The sequence below is a fragment of the Salminus brasiliensis genome, chromosome 10 (genome assembly GCF_030463535.1).
Source record: "Salminus brasiliensis chromosome 10, fSalBra1.hap2, whole genome shotgun sequence".
Lineage (NCBI taxonomy): Eukaryota > Metazoa > Chordata > Actinopteri > Characiformes > Bryconidae > Salminus > Salminus brasiliensis.
Window position 1 is genome coordinate 17853771 of NC_132887.1, and position 25587 is coordinate 17879357.

Here is a 25587-nt window from a genome sequence, read left to right on the forward strand (position 1 = left end):
TTTTCTTATGCTCTCTAACTTTCCCCACATGCTCACCCTCTACTCCAGGCACTACACGTGATTCCAACCACCTTCAATACATAGCCAACACTATGATTTAAATGAAGAGAACCAACATTTATTTACTATACTGATAGAAGTTGTGCAAATCGATTGTGAAAACCACATAAATCTAATATTAAAAGTTTATATAACTTATGTCTACATATATTTCTTTTGCGCATATGCATATGCGCATATTGCGCATGGTTTTACATATAGCAAAGAATCATTTGTATTGTCACAAATGAATGAGTACATCATTACTGTGAGACTACACTTACCCTCCTCAGGTTAGCCTCAGCCATTCCTGTGCTCTCTGGTGGTGCCCATTTGGACCCCTGTAGGCCAAGGCCATAGTTGTGTGCTCCATTGGGGAATGGCGGCCAGAGGAGAGGGTACAAGCCCAGAGGTGCCAGGTGGCTGGCTCCTGGACTTTGGGCCAAAAGTGAAGGTGTGGCCTGCAAAGCCAGTGGGTGGTGGGAGAGACCCAGAGGCCCCAGTCGAGTGTGACCAGCCAGGAGTGCTGTAGAGGGTGGCAGGCCAGGCAGCAGGGAGGGCAAGAGGTGAGGATGAGGGATGGAGGGGTGTGGCGAGCAGAGAGGAGTCTGTGAGGGGAGAGAGAGGTGAGGGGTTGGGCTCAGTATTTTGCCGTGGGAGGATGTGGAGGTGAGGTTAGGAGAGCTGGAGGATGGGGAGGGACTCTTTAGGTGGTGTTTGGAGTGGGGGTTTGGTGGGGTGTGTGCAGGTTGGATGTATGTGGGGTGGCTCTCTAGCTCCTTCCTCACAAGTGCTGGGTCTCTGTAGACAGTAAAGGGCTCATTTTTGTCAATGATCAGTGGGCTCTTGGTTGTCTTATCTAGAGCGGAAGAAGGATTCTGTGGAGGGGTTCTGGATCGGGCTGGTTGGTCAGTTGAAGTAGGGGAAGAAGCATGGCTACGGTTCGGGATTGTGGAGCAGGTTACTTTGGGACCAGGTGTGCTTTTAAGGCCAATGAGAGCTGTCGCTGTAGCAACTTTGACTGGAGAACTGCTCTCTTTGACTCTGCTAGCCTCAGGAGATGCATTTCGCCTTAGCCTCAATGCTTCTGCCACAGGTGGTTTGGAGATGATCTCTGGAGAGGAGCAAGGACTGGGGTGCACAGTGGGTTTGTTGGTCATTTCTGAAACAGGTGCAGCTTTGAGCTCAGGACCACGAGTTCCAGGAGATTGACTCAGTTTAGCTCCCTTTCCAGCTTCCACCTCTGCTTTGCAAGGCATGATGGGAGACTGAGTCAGAGCTCCTCTAGACTCCTCCTCTAATGAAGCTGCTGAGTCACCTCTAGGTGTGGCAGCTTCCGGGTGGGTAAGCACTGATCCTTTGACCTCTGGATCGCTCTGTGGAATCTCTTGGTCACCTTCCACTGCTTCGCACTCTGGTGGTGATGTGTGTAGCAACACACACGCCGTCTCCATGGAAACCAGCTGCTCACTCTCCTGGGATGCCAGTAAGGCGGACACAGCCTCAGAGTCCTCCTGGGATGCTCCTTCAGTCCTGTCCTCCAGCTGTATCGCTCCATCACCCCTCTCCTCCTCTTTTTTTTCACAAGCCGGTCCCACAGTGCACTGTGGGTCTGAAACTCCAGTGCTTCTAAACGTTCCATTGCAGGATGGGCCGGATAAATGGACTTCACAACGAGGGATTTCACCCCCTCGCTGGCCTTCAAGCTCTGTAACATGGCCAGGAGAAAGCTCCCTGCTTTTAGGAGAGGAGCGAGTCTTCAAGTCCCGCCCGACATGCCCAGCAGGACTGCTGTTTGAAACACAGCAGTTCCTGGGCAGGCTCTTCGACCCCATGTCACAGGACATTTCCTGCAGTCTGCAGCTGCTGTCCTCTGAATCACTGCCATCAGATAGGTCAGAGCCACTGCCGGCCTTCAGCCTCTTTAGCCCAGCTCTTCTCTTCTCGTTTTCATTCTGCTCTTCCTCCTCCCCCACTTTTCTCCTCTTCCTCTCCACATGGTTTATTCGACTTTTGGAGGAATCTAGGAATAAGCAAAAAAAGAGTAAAAAAAAAAAAAGTAATAAAAGCAGGAACAACAGTTCTGTGGAGACTAAGAACAGGACGGAGTGTATTTTAGACACACGCTATTAGACACTGTTTTATGCTGAATGAGAATGCAGTCTCCCAACAGAGCTAATGCAATAAATGTAAATGCAGCTAAATGGAATTCAAACAGTTAAGGGGCTGTTAATATTAATTTAATGTATTGCTGCACCTTACCTGTTCTTGCTTCATCAGCTCTCCTCTCCTCCCTCATCCCCTCTGCTTCGTCCTCAGCCAGGCTGCAGTTGGAGTTCTGTCGGCACAGCTGAGGCTGTTTTCTCTGCACTGGCCTAGAGCTACACGCCTGCAGGAGAGAGGAGGGGGCAGAAGGAGGAGAGACAGATATAAGTGTGGTTGTGTGCATATTACAGTTGCAACACTGTGTTTGTTTGTGTATTTGAGTGTGTGTGCATGTGTGAGAGAAGTCTGTTTGAGTCTGTATGATAAAGTTTTTGTACTGTGTGGGAGAGATGGGATTTTGCATGGGTGAGTTGGGTATGTGTACCTGGTCAGCTGCAGTAGTGTTGTTTGACCTGTTAATTGTGTTCTGAGGAGAGATTAAAAAGACAGAATCAGAGAAAGACAGAACCTTTCATGTATAAACACTCATGTAACCTGAAAATCAAGCACATAAGTCAATCTAAACTGAAGAACTTTCCTTACCAGAGTAGTCCTGTTGATCTTGGTGTGAGGTTTGCGTTTAGGTGTGGAGATATCTCCCAGCAACAATGACTGGCTGATGTCATCCAGGAAAACCACCTGCATAAGTGCCAGGTCTACACTCAGAGGAGGCTCCGACACCTGCGGTGACAAGAGTAGAAGAGTAGACAGTAACACATCCATGACCAACTGCCTATCAAATGTTTGTCTCCTTTGTCACTTTGTCACACCTTGTCTTCTCTTGAACTTTTTACAGTAATGGTTGATTTTCAGTGTTAGTTTTCAGGAAAAAAGGGTTATTATCATAAAACATAAAACATGATTTACCAATACTGTGAAATGAGTCTTGGCATCAAAAAAAAAAAAGATACAACTTAAATAAATCTAAATGTAAACCAGCTTTTACTTTACTAAATTAGGTTAATGAAAACAGACAAAGAAAAAATGCTGTCTGCATTTTACTGTGAATAATTGGCATTTCTTTAGACCAGCTGAAGAGAAAAGAGAAGTTTTCCCACCTGGTCACTCAAAATGGTCATGGTTCTGCTGTTGTGGTCATGGTGGCTGACGGTGCCATAGAGCCACTGTGGTTTGGAGTCGTGTCTGAACACCTTCACCCTGAGGCCCTTCACACAGCCATGCCCTGTAACACACAAGCACCAGCTCAAGAAGCTCAATTTCTGACTGGTTCACCAGTTGCAGCTGTCACTCTACTCAAAATTAAAATCTTTTTAGACATGGATATGTAATGGTGATTAGCACAGGCGAATCTGACAGAGCTGATGAAGATGAAAATAACAGCATGAAACACCCATGGTCACTTAGACAGCACTGACCTACTCAGCAAGGTTAGTCCAAAACAACATTCCCGTACAAACATACAAGAGAGACAAATACACATTAAAACCGGCTCACCAACAAAAAAATGTGCTTGATGGCAGGGGCCCACACTCAACTTTGGACTGAACTGACAGCTTGAGCAAACATTAATTGGAAAAACTCATTTTTAACAGCCCTGACTAACAGAGCCCAGACACCACGTCTATCAGACACCCACCATAACCAGCGCATCATTCCCACCCACAGTCGAAGGATTCAATAAGAAGAATCCTCCCTCCCTCTAGCAGGAGAAAGCAGAGGCCACAATACCTAGCTGAAGAATATGCTGGAGCTGGCACTGTCTGAGCCAGGCTTGGACCTGCTCCCGGCTCGAAGTATCCTCTCTCAGGGCCGAGTCGTCAACTTCACCCTGCTGCAACAAACACAGAATGTACACCAAGTTCAGGACTAAAGTCCTGTTTTTCATGAAAAAAAAATTACACTATATGTTCAAATATTTGTGGACACTGTAGAGAAGTACTGCCAATAGAATAGGACTCTCTTGAACAGGGAGAAGTGTCAGAGTGGACAGTGAGTGGAAAAAGTGTTTAAAAACTCCAGCAGCACTGCTGCGTCTGGTCCACCCGTACCAGCACAACACACACATACCAATAACAACATGCCAATAACTCCCTGTTAGTGTCACCACAGTGCTGAGAATGACCCAACACTCAAATGCTACCTGCTCTGTGGTGGTTCTGTGGGTCCTGAGCATTGAGAAACAGGGTGAAAGCTGGCTAACAAAGTATGTAGAGAAACACATTGACTACAGTCTGTAATTGTAGAACTACACATTGCTCCTACATGGTAAGTGGAACTAATAAAATGGACAAATAGATCCTCCTGTCATATGTGTGCACTGTGTATTTTTAAAAATACTACAGAATCATAACAAAATCATCAAATCAGCCTGAATTGTAATAAAATTTCTTGTAGGAAATAATTTATCTAACCGACACATCTAACAGATCAGAGATTTACACCTTCAGTTTTTTATTGCAATACTAAAGCACAAGAACTGATATGAGTGATGGAATGATTTCTTGTGTTTTGTTCCTTAAGCTTCACTCAGTTGCAATAAATAGTAAGTGAATCTTTGGAATTACATGGATTTCTGCTTTGGTTACCATAAACAGTCTGACCGTTATCTAGGTCACAATTACAGGCAAGCACTAACTATCTAACTATACTAATAACACTCAAACAGTTGCACTGCTCATGTCTTTTCCTCAGCACAGTAAGTTAGCCTCCACAGTGCAGGCTAGAAAAAGTAAGTGAACCCTTGAATTTAATAACTTTAGCAGTAATCACCCCCACCCAGTTTCTGTAGTTGCAAATAAGATACAAATATGGACTATTTCTTCCTGCAAATGTGTTTCAGTTCATCAGTATGTCTGGGATGTCACCTGTGTTCACTATGTACAGCGAAATGTGTCCTCCACATTTTACCCATCTGTGGTAGAGAGCACACACTAGTGAACTAGAGGCAGTAAGTGCACACCCACCCAGAGCGGTGGGCAGCCAACTTTAGCGCCCGGGGAACAGAGAGGGTGAATGGCCTTGCTCAAGGGCCCAACAGTGGCAGTTTGCTGAGCCCACAACCCTGTTATCAATAGCCCAGAGCTCTAACCGCTGAGCCACCACTGCCCCCAATCTCTTCATGATATGTCAAAGTAAGGTCAGGACTCTGTTTTCGCCATTCAAAGACACAAATCTTTTTTAACCATTCTCTAGTCGATTTATTAATTGCATTCAGCGACAATGTTGGATGAATGTTGGATGATTACCACCTCACCTCATCCCCAACCCCCTAACTCTAACCAAAAGTCATTCCAGAGAGCACAGTTCCACTGCTCCACAGACCAATGCCTGGCATTAGGCATGGTGCCCAAAGGTTCATGTTCTATTGGCAGTACTCCTCTACAGGGACTAGGTAAGCTATATTTGTGCATTTGCACATCTGTGTCAGCAATGGGCGCAGCTTAAAGTAGCTAAATGCATTCATCATAAGAAGGGGTGTTCACAAACATTTGAATGTGTAGTGTATAAGATAAATGAGCTCTGTTTGGCTTCATTTGGCTGTCATGTGTTGTGCCACATTCAAAAAGTGAGTGGGAGGCGCTAATCTGTGGTAGGCTGAATAGGTGAAGGTATGTAAATGAGCTGGTTTTCGTGACATCACAGAGAACAGTAGTTTTAAAACCGACTGCTTGTTCAGCTTAGTTTCCATATATGGACTGTACAGACTCTGGGAGTACATGGTGTGTTCTGAACGTTTAACAGTGTTTACATATTACTGCAACCTCCTTTATTTCAGTAAAGTTAGGGAAATGTTGTTTTCCACGACAGAGGTCTTTTGACACTCACCAAAGAGTAGGAAAGGTTGCAAAGGAGAAAGTGGGTGGAGTACAGAGGCAGAAAGACGAAGGAGGGAAGAAATAGAATAGAGAGATAGAGAGAAAGAGAGAGAGAATTAGTGAAGGGTATTAGGCACAGACAGAGACACACAAATGCAGGCACACATGGTATTACTCATCCAGACAGAGACACACCCCCTCAGCATGTGTACGCGCTCACACACACACACACACACACAGACACACACTCACACACACATCCACAAGCACAAACAGGCACACACATTCACAGAAGGCTGAAAGTTATGTAAGAGAAGCCGGCGTGTAGACGGATATTCAGCCGAACTCTTGCTGAACTCCTGTGGCCTGTGTTGCTTGATACAGTATACACAGTATACACATTGAGAAAATATACAAACAACCCTCACACAAAATCAACCACAAATAGCTGCTTAACACACACACACACACACACACACACACAATGTTTTGACATTCACTAAACCAGGACAGCATTATTCCTTTCACTAAAGACCTATCAAACTACTTCCACTTTCAATGAAACCATAAACAAACACCCACACACTCTGTTTCTCTCGCTCTCTCGCTTTTCACTTACACACCAAACACACACACATATTTTCAAATGCTTTCCCTCAGGATTAAGGTTGATCCCTCCTGCTCCAAAAGGTCAAGCTTAAGTCAGGTCTTAACACTATTAGCTGCTCCGAGGGTTAAAACGTGTGTGTGCATCTACAGAGAGTAAGCGTCCTGTCAGCATCCCTTTCCTCTCTCTCTCTCTCTCTCTCCCTCTTTCTCTCTCTCTTCTTTCCCTCAGTGTCCATTCCTCTCCCTTGAAACCTCAGTCCAAGTTCACTGGCACATAAAGCTACCCTCTGCTTCAACCTGCACTTTTACCTCTCCTAGCACAACACACAGATTCTCTCTCTTGCGCGCCTTCTCTGTGTCTGTGGGTAAGCATCTATACATAGGCATGGGTGTATGTATTTATTAAGAGTGTCAGATAGATGTAAAAACAGCTTTCCACTGTGGAACCACAGTGCCACAGAGCACAAACTAACACTGCTTAACTCACAGCGTTTCTTCTAGCGGTCAGATTCACAACAGTGTTTCTAATCCAAACTGAACAAAAGACAAGCAGGATTTTGGACAAAGCATAACTACCCCTACTACTGTTACTACTACTACTACTACTACTACAACAACTGGTTAGTGAGCATTATTACAACAGATGAATGAGAATACGCCCAGTAACCAAATAGATGGTGCCAGAAGTTACTATACAGACAAATTACTGAGATGTGGAGCCATTTTGCCACGGTCTGGAAGAAGACACAAACGGCCATCCAAGAAAACAACGCAAGAATCATCAAGGCACAGGCCTGCTATTAACTGGAATCTAATGGAACACCAGTCACCAGTGTCACCATTAACAGTCAAGCAAGTTTTAGACTGCTATGGACTTCTGACACCTTCAAGCTCAACTAAAGTATGCAGCTGACATCATAGACCATGAAAAAGCCTTCTGGTGAAACATTTTGTGGACCAAGATTCAGGTGTTTGGTTAGAGGTGTGTTTAGAAGAGCCAAGGTGAGGCGCTCTATCTCAGAAACACTGCACCAACTGTGTGCTCTGGGACAGGTCTGCTGCCAGTGGAACAGTTATATTGCACAAAGTGGGTGGAATAATGAGGAAGGAGAACTACTTTAGAATTTCTCAGCATAACCTCAAACCATCAACTAGACGGTTGAAACTTTTGACACAATTGGGTTGCGTTCCAACAGGACAAAGACCACAAACACATCAATGGATGTGGAATGGCTCGTTGGAACTACCTTCCCTGATCTTTAACCCTTTTGGAAATATGTGGACTTGGCTACTTGGCTAATGGCTACCAAACACATCTGGTCAACACTGAACCAAATATTTGTATATTTTCTACCCTGTATGTATAACCATGTGTGGACTTAAGACCCACGACCCAAAAAAAAAAAAAAACCTCTCTGCATTAAGTGCTCACTGTATTTAAAGCACACTGTTATACTGGTGAAACGTGATGTACATTTTGTAAAGAAAACATTGTAAAGAAAAGAAGTTTTCAGAGAAATGGACAGTAATAGAACACAAAACAAAAAAGCGACTGACTAAACGCCTGCAGCAATAGTGTAATTGATTCTTAATTTGCTTTGCTCCTGATGATTATCCTGCAGTTTGTTTTTTGTTTTTTTTTGCAACTCTAATCATCTCCACCTGATTGTCACATTTAGATGCTGAAGGCTTAACTAACTGAAGCAGGTGTGTTACATTAGGATTGTGTAAATAACTGATACCAGCTAAGACCATGTAATATTGTCCTGTATTCTAAAATGACAGGAAATATCCACTGCAAACCAGTGGAGCATTTTTGTCAGACTTCTTTAGTTAAACTAGACGCTACATGGAGATGATTGATTTGCCAGGCCGAGCATACCCCTGAGACATGACAGAAAGCTTAACATTCAGCCGCATTTTAGAGTAGCTGAGACTGGCCGCTGTGTGTGCAGCACACAAACACACACACACATACACATGCTCGCACTGGGTAAATTCCTCTGCTTCATTAGAGCGCTCTGTGATGAGCAGCAGTGGCTGAGAACAGAAGGGCTTGAATGGGATGCAGCGAGTATGGCGCTAAATGAAACACATTAAACGCGGCCCTGTTGTGATTAAGTGTCTGCGGAGGCCAGGACTGCAAAGTCGATTAATAAGTTGCTCACTAAGAGGTCCTTGGAGAAAATTCACCCAAAATTAAGACCCAATTAAAGATTTTACCTTTCATTTGTAATGAAGCTCGTTTGGGTTAAGGCTGAAGTGTGGCACACATTCTGAACACCATAATCAGCTGCATGAAATATCATTACATCTGTTTTATGGACACTGTTAGAAATTCAGTGACCAGTGATGACAGGCTTATAAAACAAACAAACAAAAAAAAACGCAGAACAACTGAGAAAATTGTGGCTAGGTAAAAGTGTGAGGGAGTGTGTGTGTGTCTATGGCTCTAATAATCTCAGTGCATGTGTGTGCGAGACAGACCAGGCATCTCTGATTCCTATCTGACCTTGCATATAAGACACACAGTTATGTGAGAGACTGAAGCAGAGTGGAGAGAGATATAGTGAGAGAGTAAAGAAAGAGAGAGAGAGAGAGAGAGAGAGAGAGAAACAGGGAGTGGAGAGAGTACAGACAGAGAAAGAGAGAAAGAGAGGGAGAGAGACAGACAGAGAGAGGAGAAAGAGAGGGAGGAGGAGAGGGTGTATGTATGTGTGAGTGTGTCTGTGTGTGTAAGTGTGAGTGTGTGTGTATTACTCATCTGTGCCTCAGTTCTCAGGACGAAGGGAAGACATGATTTATTCATTTACCCGCAGGCAGGTTTTGATCTCTCTCTCTCCGTCTCTCTCTCTCTCTCTCTCTCTCTCTCTCTCTCTCTCACACACACACACACACACACACACACACACACACACACACACACACACACACAGACAGACATACACAAACACACACATGCTCTCCCTCCCTCTTCCCCTGTCTCTCTCTCTCTCTCTCTCTCTCTCTCTGTGCCTCTCTCACCTCTCACTCTATTTCTCTCTCTGACAAAAACATGCACATGCACACACACACACACACACACACACACACACACACACACACACACACATCTCCAGCACTGCTTCAGTGGCTTTTAGGAGAAGGGGGAGGGGAGGAGGACAGAGGAGAAATGAGAGGAGAGATAATGGTGTGTGTGTGTGTGTGTGTGTGTGTGTGTGTGTGTGTGTGTGTGTGTGTGTATAAATGTGAGTGAGGGGAGGTGTGTGTGTGTGACTGGAGGCAGCACTATGTGGGCAGGGTGAAGGGCGAATGGAGCTAACGATGACAGTAAGGTTAATTAGTGTTAATTAGTGCGTTACACTGCTGCTTCATTTGATTGGTGGGAAACGCAGACGCCAAAATCTCTGATTTTCTTTTAAGGCAGAGCAGAAAACTACATCCAGCATTACACACACGTCTGCTCACACATGCAGGGGAATAAATGGTCATTCATACACACACATATACATAAATACACATGCACACAAGCAGGGCAAACACACATACACACACACACACATTTGCAGTGTGCACTGAAACCCATTTATGTACCCATCGGTGCACACTCATACACAAATACACCTACATGCACACACTCACATTAACAGCCTCTTTTTCCCCCTAATGACCCAGTCTAACACACTCTCATTATCTCACTCAACACTTAGGTGCGCACGAACACACACACACACACACACACACACACACACACACACACACACACACTCTACTAAGATAAACATGCAGCTGTTGACAACCTGACTTTGCCACCCCCCAACCCCCCCACCTGACTTCAGCAAGCTACAAATACTCCACCATTTTGGCCTGGAATTAATCAAACTAGCAGAGCTGTGGAAAAAAAAGAGCCCTGCCCACACATACAGTACGCCTGAGCTAATACAATTTACAGCATGCAGCAGTGCACTGATACTTGGCATCAGCTCTGGACTCACACAGCACTGAAGTGCTCCTACTCATTACTGGCATCATAATTGAACTCAAATTAGCAAAACGTGATATATGAAGTAGAGTAACTACACCTGCATTTAGAAAGCTACGAACAGAGTCAAACTGCTATTTAAGACTTCCAGCAAAATTCTTCAATGGTAGTCAGTATCAATAAAGGAACCCGACTGATCCTGTTACAATGTCGCAGTTTCCACCGGAGATAAAAGCATGTTCTGATTGTATTACTACTTTGTGTTTAAAACTCATTGAAGAAAAAGCGGAGAGATTCTGTCACGATTACGAAATATGAAACTTTCAGTATCTATACTTAAGTTATGTGTTATTTGACTAATCAGCCTATAGAACCATCATGCCCTGTGCTGATGAACATAATAATAAAATAGATCTCTTCGTTCAATAAAAATGAATCCCATGAGTTTCAGTTAAACACAGAATTATGTGTCATAAATTGGAAGTAAGAATAAGGACTGTGCTATAACGTGAGATAGTGGAAATTAGTATTTCTGTGTTTGAAACCCACAGGGTCTGAGTTTAGTGTACGTATGTGCAGTTTGGGACGCCGTGCGAATAACAGCATGAAATCTTCCGCATTTAGCTTTCGTTTCGTTACAGTGGCTGGTCATTAATAGCTTCATCTTCCGAAATCAAATCAAAACAAATGTTTTCAAAGCCATAAGATTTTATGAACTCATTATCTAAAATTCACTTAGGCAGTCTTTTAATTGTGTAATTATAACGATGCTGCCTTTTTATGGCAGTTTTGATCTTATAAACGATACCGTTGTTGCTAGGTTACGTGTGTATGTGGTGGAGTAATACTTGAAGAGCTTCAGTCAGAGTGCCAGTGTCATGCAATATTGGCACTCCTAGAACGTCTCTAATCCAATCACATTGCGGGGTCAGAAATAACTGTGGTGTAATCATGATTAATCGCATTTGTCTTAGTTGCTTAAACATTTTCAATGTAAAACACTGGTCTCCCTCAAACACTGTACAGGGAAGTATGTCAGAGGTATCGTCAATTAAAAGTCGATTAAAAGTTGGCAAATGTTGCTGTGCTATCATGCCAACATGAAGTGTGTGAGCACAGGGACTTCTGCCTGCACTACTATGGATGGTTAGAAAAGAATGAAAATGTTTTGATGATGATAATAATAATGTATCGGAATAATACTTTATTAATGTGATGACTCTGGCAGTCCTTGTTTTCCACCTTGTTTTGCCACGCCCACTTTAAAGAGAGACTTCCGCTTGTGTGTAGAAGTGCCAGTCATTTTGCATCAAATGGTTTATGGTGGTATCATATTCAAAGCATTGAATGCAATCTGAAGTAGGCTACAAAAAACAAAAAAGACCAAAAAACATTTTGTGGGGTACCATATTCAAAGAAGAGGAAATGCGTCAATGGTTGAAGGCACTAAATTTAAAACACCCACCATGTTCTAATCAAAATAAACAAAGATGGCCAAGCCCCATTGTTTAATGAAAAAAAGGTGGATACTGATGTGGATTATATAGTTATAGTTATTTTAATTAATTATGGAATCCAAGTTGGATGTTAAAGCAATGTTGTTAAATATCTGTTTTGATATTTGGCTGTGACTGATATCAACACCAACTGCTGACAGTTTTGCTATTAAAAACTCTAAAGCTGCACCAAAGATTACAGCTATGTATCCATGACATAGAAAGACCTGAACGTCCAGTAAACAACAATAAGCAGTGGTAGGTGAACCAATGCATTCAATGCATCAATATTTACATACGCACAAGCCTGAGGAAAACTATAGCACCAACTTATCAGTTATTAGTGTTAATAATTTAAAGAAATAATTTTAATTCAGTTTTCCAATACAACAATAATTCAAATACAATCTACAAAACCCATACACTGTACACCCCTTAAGCAAATCTAGGGCTAATAATGATCGTTTCATCACGTTGTTGCTTCATTTCTAAAGCAGAAAGAACATTGAACGAGTTTAGACTAAAAACGTAGTATCAGTTTACTAGTTTGACCATCCTACAATGTTCTCTTTGCCAATACATTGCCCCTCCAGGCTCCTGCATTATGTAGTGCATTTAAAATATTAAAATGTTCTCAACTAAAGTCAATCACTAATTTGCAGCTCTGTGAAGATCCGTGCAGGTCTTTTCCAATCAATTCTTGATCACCGAACTCAAGTTTCTTCCATGTTACATGATGTGCAGCACTACTTCTGCCTAAAAACATCCACACTGCAACCAGGCAGATCAATGTTTCTCACAGGATGCAAATACCTTCTGGCACGTCTGGCCTCAGACGGGGTTCTCCGCATTTTAAAAATGATTATCTGCCTGTGAAGCGTGGCAGACATTCCAAAACAGTAGAGCTACACTGAGCTTCACACGCTGCTGCAGCTCAATCACTGGAACAACTCTGCAGAAGGTTTACAGCGGGCTTTTAATGCAGCCTACAGTAGGCATGGAAGAGTGATACTCTGTCACGATAAGAAAAGCTCGACATGCACTTCTCTTCACTGACTGCATGACAATGGAATCAGATTTTATTCTAATCTATTTTTTCCATTCTTCTGATAATTTATTGAATTAACAGAAAAAAAACATATCTCTTTAAATAACAGAAGACATTTAATTAAATAAATAGTAGGGCTGTCAAACTATGAAACACATGAATTTCAGTTATAATAAGTTCATTAACACACAAGGTTCATGCTATAATGTGAGATATTGGCATTGGTGTACTGATCTTCAGCATTAGCCCTGCAGCCTCATACCGAAGCGCAGTACACCAATGCCCATATCTTACAGCATAGCATTAACTTGAGTGTATTATTGTGATTATACCACAGCTCCACTATTGACGTATATAGATAAAGAGAGCAGAAAATATTTTGTTTATAGTGGGCTTTACAGTAGGCATGTATAGGCAAGTAATATATCATGATAAGAAAAGCTTGACATGCACTTCTCTTTTTATTGACTGCATGACACAAAAATCAAATTATCAGAATACTTTTATAATGTTACTTTTTACAATTAGGATTCTGATCATTTATTGAACTTTTTTATTGATTAGTTTTTTAGCTGAAACCTAATGCAAAAATCAATGATATTATTAGACTGATATGAATGATAGACAATTATTTTACATCAAGAGGCAGAAAGTGCTTAATCCTGGGGATTCTGGCCCATCTGGCAACACTGAAGAGGTTGCCATTGCTGGTTGATCATGTCAGTGATTAGTGGTTCGTAAACGCAGATGGTAACAACATCTTTTAACATTTTCTATTAAAATCGACGGATAAAGCTATCAAGATATGGTCAGATCTCGTCAGAGACTATGATAAAGGTTTTTAAGCTGTTTAAAAGTACTTCCTACTAAAATCAGTGATGTCGTTTGCAGATGCAGTCTGAATACATTTCCAACTGCTAAGGATCTCTCATTTATTCTTAGCAACAAATGCATTAGGAAGCATGTTAACTAGCAATCTGGAACAGGACTACTACAACTCCACCAGGGATCTTTGAATTTTTGAATAGTATATGCCCTTAAGGCTAAAATTGAGCCCTGCTTCTGACTATTACCGAGATTCTGGTGGGATTGGTCACTCAATGTGGCCAAGAAATGTTTATTTTTACAGATGGGTTCATAAGAAAAAGTTGTGTTTGTGTTTCTGTGTGCAGGGTAGAGAACTGCTTGCTGCACTTCATTAGCTAGCATTTAGCTGGATGAACAAAAGTTTGTTCCACATTGAACTGATAAAAGCTGGTGCACGGAAGTATGTGGTTTCACAGAAGAGGTCAAAGTATAAACACTGAACACTGGACTTGGCAGTGAACAAAATGAAGGTTGTGTTTTAAATACCCTCCATTTCCTGAGCAAACACAATTAACTGGCTATGAAAGTGATATATAGCGTGATCAATATTCCAAAACCAGCCTGACTGACACAGTTATCTCATAAGTAAATTGCTTTGACATCTCATTAGCATGACTCTATAAGTAACCTTTCCCAAATGAACCCTGTTTGTATTTATCTGCACTGAGCTGAAAACACACACACAGACACATCAGCCTGGAGCAAGAGAAACTGCTGCCAGACAGAGAGAGAGAGAGAGAGAGAGAGAGAGAGAGAGAGAGAGAGATGATAAAGTAATATCAAAGAATGAGAATGAGATGACCTCACTCTACCACTCTGCCAAACCATCACCACGGCAACACAGCCAAGAGAGACAGAGCGCTGATCCAACTATTGCATCAGGAAAGAGAGAGAGAGAGAGAGAGAGAGAGAGAGAGAGAGAGAGAGAGAGAGAGAGAAAGGAGGAGAGTGTCTGGGAGAGAGGAAGAGTGAGAAGCAGAGAGAGATAGAGAGACAGACAGCGAGAGAGAGACAGATAGAGTAAGAAAAAAGGAGTTAGTCAGTGATTGAGTGACAAGGGATGTGTGTGTGTGTGTGTATGTGTGTTTGTGTCTGTATTCACTTTTATAGTGGACAGAGAGCAAGCTTGTGCACACAAACTCCACACACTCACATATACACACATGCACAGCCACAACACACACACATATCTGCAAACACACAGGTGTGATTACTGAAAAAGGCATAGAAGTGGGGGGGATGATGAAGAGCTGTATGGAGTGATAGAGATAGAAATAAATGAAGCCTATGAGGCTTCATCGAATTTAAATCAGAAAGAGGAATAGGAGGGGGGAGGGGAAATGAAAGAGAGTGTGTGTGAGAGAGAGAGAGAGAGAGAGAGAGAGAGAGAGAGAGAGAGAGTGTATGGGGGGGCACTTGTAAGTCAGACAGAGAGACAGACTCTCTCACACACATACAGAGGTTGATGGCGAGAAGAGAGACAGAGCGCCTGATTAAAAGAGACAGACAGAGAGAGAGAGAAAGTAGCAGGCAGAAGGAAAGAAAGGCAGACAATATATAGAGCAGTAGAGAGATAGAGAGAGAGAGAGAGAGAGAGAGAGAGAGAGAGAGAGAGAGATAGAAGGGAGAGAAAGGAGGTAGGAGAGGGAAAAATGAGGGAAAGAGAGAGAGCAAAAAACAGAGAGAGACAGAGATGGGGGAAAAGGGAGAGAGACTGAGTGATGAAGTGGATGAGGTAATGACAAACAGAGGAGAAAAGTGAGAGAGAATGAGAGAGAGAGAGAGAGAGAGAGAGAGAGAGGGGGAGAGATGAAGAGATGGAGAGAGTGCTCATAAAAATCAATGAAAGTGTCTGAAGAGAAAAGCCTGTCCTTCAGTAACCTGCCCCTGACACAGGACTGAACACAGCATCAAAGACACTAACAGTGAGAGCGAGAGAGAGACAGAGAGATGACATTAGATAGAGAAGGGGGAGAGAGCGAGAGAGAGAGAGAGAGAGAGAGAGAGTGCTCTTAATGACAGACTTTGAAACGAGAGAGCAACATACAGACAGCGGGGGGAAAATGAGAGCGCGAGCGTGAGAGAGAAAGCGTGCGTGTGAGAGAGAAAGCGCGAGAGAGAAATAAGGTGATTAAAGGTGTAGGTGTCTGTGTGTAATAAAGCAGTGTGAACCTCCTCTGTGTTTGGGAAACAGAGGAACACTGTTTGTCCTCACACACACACACATACACACACGCACACGGACTGACAATGACATTTGTGTAGGTTTCAGAGTCTGTGTCTGGTTCTCTGTGTGCACAGTGCATGTCCAAGCATTTCGCGTATGTTTGTGTGAAGGCTTGTGTACTTTGTAAGGGCCAGATGTCCTTATAATGGCAGAAAAACATGACGCTAGGCTTGGGTGGTGTAACGATAATACCATATACTGCAATATATATATAAAAATGTTGATCAATTCTTTTCATTTCTGTTCTCTGTCTGTCTAGTTCACAGCCAAATAAGCTCATTCCCCCATGTGCATGTAATCAGTGTGGGAGCTCACTGATTGCTGAGGTCACGCTTAGAAAACAGGTGTGGAAACAAAACAAGCCCACCAGAGTTGCAAGTTTAGCGACATGCTAATGAGTTTATTTAAAAGCAAGCAAAGCAAGCAAACCTGGATGAGGCAACCTGCCGTCTGCTCTCTCAGATATGTGTATGATTTGAGTCTAGCTTGAACACAGTCTGTGAAACTTTAGCCTGCAGGCTAGATAACTTATCTAAGCCTGGATAGCCGGCTACGAGTCCAAACACGGCAGAACCGGTCTCATTTCACCTTTCTGTCACTCCGACACCAGTCGCTCAGCAGTTAGTCCTGTAAATCTGTAGCTAGCTGAAAACGTCCTAAATTCAGCACCAGGAGGCCAGTAGGCACAAGTAGGCACCATTCAGACGAGCTGATCTGGGCTTTTAGTCAGACCGAACTTGTTCTGTGGTGGGCAGATTGTTATCCTGCTAACTGAGCTAAGGGTAACAAGCTTATTCTAATGCTAACCAGCTTCTCTCCCCTGATTCAGAGCAGTTAAAAATTTGTAACTGTCAGACTGACCGTTTAACATTTATTGAATGATCGGTTGAAAAGTGTGCACTGTGTTCACTTAGTCTGTGACCCCATGAACAAATGCTACTAGGCTAATATTTAGAGATAGTATAAAAAAGTGGATACTGCCCAACCCCATGTGGCACAGCCGAGTACATTTTAGCTGGTCTAGAAAATCAGATGTTTTAAACACAAACTGAACCAAAAAAGGAGCAGAAAGAGGGTGTTTTTGGTTTCTGAGGTAAGGCTTGGGTCAGGTTCTGGTGGAGGTTTAATATTACTTGTCCATAGTAATACGCAAGTCAGCGAAGGTCCTCCAAGTACAGCAGTGTGTGAGTTTATGTGTATTTGAGGGAGGCTGTGTGAGTATGTGTGTGCTGCTCTCCAGCTCCAGGGTGGCTGACTCACAGCAGTCTCTTTCTCACCACAGCCTCAAAAGGGAAAGTGTTCCACACTGGCTAATGGAAACCACTCTGCCTGCTTTTCCCCACACTAAACCTAAACCCTCACTCCCTTTCTCTCTTACACATACACACACACACACACACACACACACACACACACACACACACACTTTCCCATTTCCACTCTTTCTCTCACATCCACACAACCACACACATCTTTCTCTTTTATCCTCCCTCTGTTGTTCTCACTGAAACACATACATGTGCTGAGGAAAAGAGAGAGAGTCAGAGAGAGAAAAGAGAGAGAGAGAGAGAGACAGAGAGAGAGTCAGAGTGAGAGAGAGAGAGCTTGTGGTTTCCTAAAAACAGCTGCACTCTTCCCGTTTCGGCTTAACAGGTCAACAGTGCTTAACCCTTCTTTCATACGCTCACGCACACATGCACACACACACACACACACACATAGTTTCCTAACTTCTCACACTAATGTACACTGCCTGCATACCACAAATACACACACACACACACACCTTTACACCGGCCTCTTACCATGTGCTAAGTAAAAACACAGCTTTGAGTTGTCAAGGAAACGGCAATACATACACACAGTCCTCAGCCAGTTCCCCCTCTCTCTCTCTCTCTCTCTCTCTCTCTCCCTCTGTCTCTCTCTCTCTCTCTCGCGCTCCACCTTTACTCTCCCAGTGTCTCTCTTCCTCCGCTCCCTGTCTGTCCTCGTTTTACTCTCTGTTCAGTAATTCACTCACGCCTTGAGCTCAGAACAGCAATAGTAAGTAGGAGAGGAAGCCTAAAAGAGAAGCAGTGTGAAGTGCAGTGGCTCTGACAACGCTGTACAGCAGAAAAGAAAGAAGTGGGAGAAGAGCGAAGAGAAGAAGAGAAGAAGAGAATAAGGGATACGAGAGGAGAGGGAAGGAAAGGAGAGGGTAAATTGTTATGGTTGTTTTTTCAAGGTGCTTTTCCAGAGCCTAAAGAATTGCAGTGTTCAGAACACATCAGTGTCATGTGCCAGTGCTGTATCCACACAGACACACACACTCAAACCTCCCTCTCTTTCTCACTGTGCCTTTTTTTCTCTCTTGTCTTTTTTCACTCACAGCTTGCTTGCCCGCCACATCTCCCCCTCTCTCGCTTTCACACACACACACACACACACACACACACACACACACACACACACACACACACACAGACAGACACTCACACACATACACACATACACACACACACACACACACACAGATGAAAGAGCGGGACTCTCCCTTTTATCATCCATCCACAGGCATCAGAGACTGGGAGTGATGAAATGATGCAGCAGTGTGTGTGTGTGTGTGTTTGTGTATATGTATGTGTGTGTGAGAACACTATTTCTGCACAGCACACAGTGAATGTAAACTACTCTGCAGTCATGACTGTCTTTTCCCACATCACATAAGAAGTGTTTTTTCTTATCATTGTGAAAAATAAACAACAGGACCAGTGGCTCAACGGTAAGATGATGAAGACTGAATTCCCCCATTAGATGATATTCAATATTAACAACTTACAAGTACATAGATCTATATATGGCTTACAAGTATATAGATCACAAGAATAACTATATCTGAGGTCCAATTAAAAAGTGCTTCACTTCTTACTACCAATGTCATTTCACATACGCTTGTCTTCTACATTAAGCTTGTAAGCTTTCATAGATAATTGGGTCCATATGTTGCTCACTTTTTTTAAATAAGAGATACTGATATAGCATGTAAACTCTGTTAATGTTTCATAACGTATTGTTCACAACAGAGCTGCAAAAACAGCCCAGTATGAATACTGAAGTGCTTCACCTTATTTTCCATCCCAACAAGGGGCCGGTGGGGATTGGTGGGGTATCTTTGTTTACTTTGTGTTAGAACTTTCTGGTGCGAGAGTGGATCCGCTGATATAGCTAACAACCACAGCGATAATAAACAATGAGTAGTATAACATGCTCAGTTAGAGTGTGTCTTAATACTTAGATGTGTTCTATCCACCGTCCTCAAAAGAAGAGGTCCTGTGTCTATGGTTAATTTTGTGGAGGGGAAACCAACACTAGAACACTCTTACCCAGAGATATGACTCTGTTATGAAACTCAGGTGAAGAGGACACATCAGGTGTGAGTGAGGCACCTGACTAACGTCACTAACCTGACAGCCTCACAAGCGTCCAATGTCTCAACTTCACCTGAGCTTCATAACATAAAGGATGTAAAGGAAGTAGAGGCAGGTCTTCTTCTTCGGTAGGCAGTGGATAGCATATAGGGTGCCCCAATATACACTCTGATCTTTCTGTGCTGTGTTGGAGAGCTAGATCTAGCTCTAGCTCTGCTCTAAGCAGCTCTAAATAACGTTAAATAGCCTGGTAGCCTAATTCACTTTTAAGTGCTAATCAGAAACCAACTGATACAAAATGCCCAGAACTTCTAACACAAAAGCAGAAGAAAATAACTCTTAAAAGTGTGCATGGCACAATTGCATAGCACAAGGTGAATAAAGAGGTTTCAGCCTGAAATACTTTCTTAATGAGGCCCATTACAGGACAGCCAATCAGATAAGAGATCATTTGCATATATGAGAGGTTATAAAATGATGTAAATGTAAAACTGAATTACAACTGCCAGTGACATATTGTTTAGATCAAAGCAAGCAATCTTGCACATATTTATAGGCATACACACACACATATACACAACCACACACATACACACAACCACACAACCACAAACATGTTTTATAAGCTCTGCAAAGGTGATACTAATGACTAGTCTTGTCTGATCTGAACTCACATGCATAGTGAGACACAACTGGTTCTTATACTGTTCTCAGCAGTGCTTAAACATGTATAATGTCCTATCGACACATTAGAAAATCCTGTCAGCTAAAATTGCCCTACATTAATCTAGCTCATAAACCTGACATGGCTTGTTTTGATTGGATGGTTTTAAAATAACTACAAAGAGAACCTTATGCAGCATTGTCAATGTCCACCAGACAGAAACCATGTTTTCACAAAGTAAACTTACTATTTATTTAGGTTTATGTACTTTACACTGTTCCTTCAATACAAACCAAGATAGCTCATAACCACCCATGATCACACACACCGGCAGACAGACAGACAAAATCACCCCAATTTAGAGTAACAAACCCTTGCACACAGACCTCATATGGGCGAAGCTCTTCTTGTTCTGTGTAGAACTCCAGCTGTCGATCAGACAGAAACTCCACCACCGACGCCCCACCCACTCGGTCCTGGCCAATCAAAGGCCGGAAAACCTGAAAGACAGACACAACCAATTGGTCCACATGTTTACCAACTGTTTAGATTGTTTACGCAGCCTCCAACCAACCTCAACATTAGAAGAGAAGCAGATCTAGGCTTAGCAGAAGAACATCTTTACTACAGTAGCTAAACATACAAAGGATAAAGACTCTACAGAGCCTGGGTTAGGAGTTAGGAGTCGCAGCTGCAGTAAGTGGGTAGACCTCCTTGCAGTGACTACAGTGACAGAGCAAAGCGGAGCACAGTAGCACTTTGATCATCCATCTACGCGCCTCTGTTCTCTCCTTTCTTCCTCTTTCTGATTTCCCTTGTGTTCTTACATTCCCACAACACACACTGGTACATACGAAACACAGAGCGGGAGACAGACGGAAAGGCGTTCAATAAACAGACAAACACATGCGCCCCCACACAGGAGTACACAAACACACACACTTTCCTCTATAAACCTGACATTTTGCTGAGCTGTATAATACAGCATGTACCAGCTGGTGCAATGCTAATGTGTGTGTGTGTGTGATGAGGCATGATAGGGTCTTGGCTGTGTTAAGCAGTGTGTGTGTGTAACGTGGGATAGTACTGGTGTAGAGCGGCTGTCTCGTGAGAGATCACAGTCAGATTGTCATTGATTTAATCCCTTTCTGTATGCACAGCTTCTATTTATAGCTCTACTAGGACAGTGCAGTCAAACTTTCCATGTCTGATAGCTCGGACAGTGTGTGTGTTATGCAACATAAGAGTTTTCATCTCTCTGAGGTACTCAGAAGTGAAACTCAATCTAAATGAGGGCACAGTGGTGTGGGACGTGTGTGTGTGTATGTGTGTTACTGTGTTCATGGGTGTGAGTTCATAAACCATGAGCTGGAGGGTAAGGGGACAAACAGTGTGTGAGCTATTTTTAGACCCTTCCCTGCATACACACACACACTGCGGTTCAGAGACTCAGTTCTGTCGGTGAGCCAGACAGATGTAGACAGAAAGAAAGGACACACAGCTCCAGCAAAGCTAAAACTCAACACATCCTTATTGGAATATTCTTCACTCATGTACAAAAATGCATTTCTAACGCTTATATATATGTGTGTGTGTGTGTGTGTGTGTGTTTGGATACAGAGCCACACAGCCTAAATTAGGAACTCTAGTCAGCTACTCTAGTGCAGGAAAGTCAGATTTACTACATTTAATCTTTATTTAATTTAATATTTAATGAAGTAAATTGTGATAAATGATCCAACATTAAATGTACACTACTTTACAGTGCCAAGTTTTAAAAAGTGATGTAATTCTACACATTATCACTTTCCACATTCCTCTTTCTCAGGGACAGCGAATCAAGTAACTGGAACTAGTGTAATCAGAATACTAGCTATCAAGCTAACAGATAAATAACAGGTGTAGGCAGTATTCGCGGGTTGAGTTCAGCATGCATCAATCACTGGTATTAAGACCACAGACTTGGAGTTAGTCCAAAACAGAAATGAAGAGTCTCAGTGAGCTCATTTCACCTTTTCTGCTATTCTCTTTCGGTGAGTTTCCTCATGAACAAATATATTACATCAAATGAAACACACTAAAATAATACTATATATATATATATATATATATATATATATATATATATATATATATATCAAAATAAATGCTAACAGCAGCCTACAGACTCCATAGTACCTAACCACTGCTGATGCAGGACCTGACATGGCCTACATTTGTAAGATCTGAGCAGTATTGCCAATATGAAACTGGAACCCACCAAAGAGCCCACAACTTGCCCACCTATTTTCACCACATGCTCTGAATGCTCCTGTGTGACAACATTACAAGCAAACATGCTTGTTAAAGAAGTTAAATTATATCTTTTTATTTGCAAAAAAAACACTAAGACCGTTTACATCAGGCCACTTCATGCATCTTGAGTATCAGGATTATGTGGCCAAACCACATAAAAATGCATGTGTAAACACACATAAGACTCATTTAAACCAGATACAAATCCGATCACTCAAACCAGAGGAGGTCTGAGACGCACTGGATATAGAAGTGTAAATGCATCAGTCGACAAACAAAACCCCTCCCAGTTCAAACATCATAGGTCATAGGTTCTACAGCAAGTTTTTCTGCCTTGGAGCACTGGTGCTTCTTAACCTTTACACTACTTTTTTTTTTTTTGCTCTGATCAACCAAAAAAGGAATCAGATGTTCCCTGTATTGTGCTTAATTAAAGGGACGTGGCCTAATACGGAACTGGAAAGCATCCATGCAGTTAATTTCAACAATCCAAAGAATGTGGCACCTAGAAAATGAAGCACCCTCTTAGCACAAGGGCCACTTTTCCTGCATATCTACTCATATAACTTTCAAGTTGAGGACTTAATACAGATCTGTATTACAGTGGGGAGAACAAGTATTTGATACACTGCTGATTTTTCAGGTTTTCCCACTTGCAAAGCATGTAGAAGACTGTAATTTTTATCATAGGTACTCTTCAACTGTGAGTGATGGAATCTAAAACAAAAATCCAGAAAAATACATTGTATGATTTTTAAATAATTAATTTCCATTTTATTGTGGGAAATAAGTATTTGATACACCAGAAAAAGAAACTTAATATTTGGTACAGAAACCTTTGTTTGCAATTACAGAGATGAGACGTTTCCTGTAGTTCTTGACAAGGTTTGCACACACTGCAGCAGGGATTTTGGCCCACTCCTCCATACAGATCTCCTCCAGAGCCTTCAGGTTTCGTGGCTGTCGCTGGGCCACACGGACTTTAAGCTCCCTCCAAAGATTTTCTATTGGATTCAGGTCTGGAGACTGGCTAGGCCACTCCAGGACCTTAAGATGTTTCCTACAGAGCCACTCTTTAGTTGGAAGACCCAGCCACGACCCATCTTCAGTGCTCTTACTGAGGGAAGGAGGTTGTTGGCCAAAATCTCACGATACATGGCCCCATCCATCCTTCCCACAATACGGTGCAGTCGTCCTGTCCCCTTTGCAGAAAAGCATCCCCAAAGAATGATGTTTCCACCGCCATGCTTCACTGTTGGGATGGTGTTCTTGGGGTTGTACTCATCATTCTTCTTCCTCCAAACATGACGAGTGGAGTTTAAACCAAAAAGTTCTATTTTTGTCTCATCAGACCACATGACCTTCTCCCATTCCTCCTCTGGATCATTCAGATGGTCATTTGCAAACTTCAGACGGGCTTTGACATGCGTTGGCTTGAGGAAGGGCACCTTGCGTGCACTGCAGGATTTTAATCCTTGATGGCGTAGAGTGTTACTGATTGTTTTCTTTGAGACTGTGGTCCCAGCTCTATTCAGGTCATTGACCAGGTCCTGCCGTGTAATTCTGGGCTCATTCCTCACCTTCCTCAAGATCATTGATGCTCCACGAGGTGAGATCTTGCATGGCGCCCCAGACCGAGGGAGATTATCCGTTATTTTGCATTTCTTCCATTTTCTAATAATTGCACCAACAGTTGTTGCCTTCTCACCAAGCTGCTTGCCTATTGTCCTGTAGCCCATCCCAGCCTTGTGCAGGTCTACAATTTTATCCCTAATGTCCTTACAAAGCTCTCTGGTCTTGGGCATTGTGGAGATGCTGGAGTCTGACTGATTGAGTGTGTGGACAGGTGTCTTTTATACAGGTAACGAGTTCAAACAGGTGCAGTTAATACAGGTAATGAGTGGAGAACAGGAGGGCTTCTTAAAGAAGAAGTAACATGTCTGTGAGAGCCAAAATTCTTACTGGTTGATAGATGATCAAATACTTATTTCCCACAATAAAATGGAAATTAATTATTTAAAAATCATACAATGTATTTTTCTGGATTTTTGTTTTAGATTCCATCACTCACAGTTGAAGAGTACCTATGATAAAAATTACAGTCTTCTACATGCTTTGCAAGTGGGAAAACCTGAAAAATCAGCAGTGTATCAAATACTTGTTCTCCCCACTGTATGTCAAATCCCACATATTAATATGATTTTCATCTATATATGATTTTTCATACTTGTTTGTCCCACTGCTAATTTATTCTAGGAAATAAATTAATACAGAACACAACTGAAGCTAATGAGCAGTCTGGACTTTAGAAATCTACAACAGATTAGGAACTCAACTGTAAAGAAAAATACCATAAAAAAACCATAAACATGACAGCATAGTGGAAACAGTGCATTAATCTTTCTGCACACAACCTCAAATGTGTGATATAATACAATTTATATACACATAACAAAATAATCAGTGTGAGATTGCATGGAATATAGTACACAAAAAAGAAGCATTCATTCCTGTCTTCTATTGCTGGAATAAGACCTTAAAAGCCACGGAGAGAGCTGGAGATACACCAGAATACCTGCATACAACTGAGAGACACTGCAGCTATATTTAGAATGCAGCCCAATCTCATTCTAATGACATTCAAATTCCTCATGAAGGGACAGCTCTGAGCCAGTGAGAACTGCTCCACCCTGAGTCAACACACACACACTCACACACACACACACACACACACACATATCCGCATGCACACACACACACAAATTAATCTTGTCACTCAAATACATTTTCAGTAGGAGGAGGAACTGTATGCGAGCCAAACTCATACAGGATCATATAAGCAGATGTGAGCAAACTGCATCTCCCTTACTTTCCTTTACTTGCTGTCTTGCTTTCTCTCTCCCCTCTCTCTCCTCTCTCTAGCTTACTCTCTCTTTCACTCACTCACTCACTCACTCTCTCTCACACTCACA

At 42.4% G+C, this 25587-nt stretch overlaps 1 protein-coding gene across 2 annotated transcripts in view; it reads right to left on the minus strand.

Moving 5' to 3' along the window:
* The window catches only part of jmjd1ca (jumonji domain containing 1Ca), a 64479-nt gene that overhangs the window by 15147 nt on the left and 23745 nt on the right, over positions 1-25587 (minus strand). For both annotated transcript variants that reach the window (XM_072689563.1, XM_072689564.1), the window contains exons 3-9: positions 20707-20820; positions 3934-4036; positions 3303-3427; positions 2788-2925; positions 2630-2671; positions 2302-2428; positions 324-2062 (exon numbers count right to left, since the gene is read on the minus strand). In XM_072689563.1, the coding sequence (XP_072545664.1) occupies positions 324-2062; positions 2302-2428; positions 2630-2671; positions 2788-2925; positions 3303-3427; positions 3934-4036; positions 20707-20820 (2388 nt within the window). The remainder of the gene's footprint in view (positions 1-323; positions 2063-2301; positions 2429-2629; positions 2672-2787; positions 2926-3302; positions 3428-3933; positions 4037-20706; positions 20821-25587) is intronic.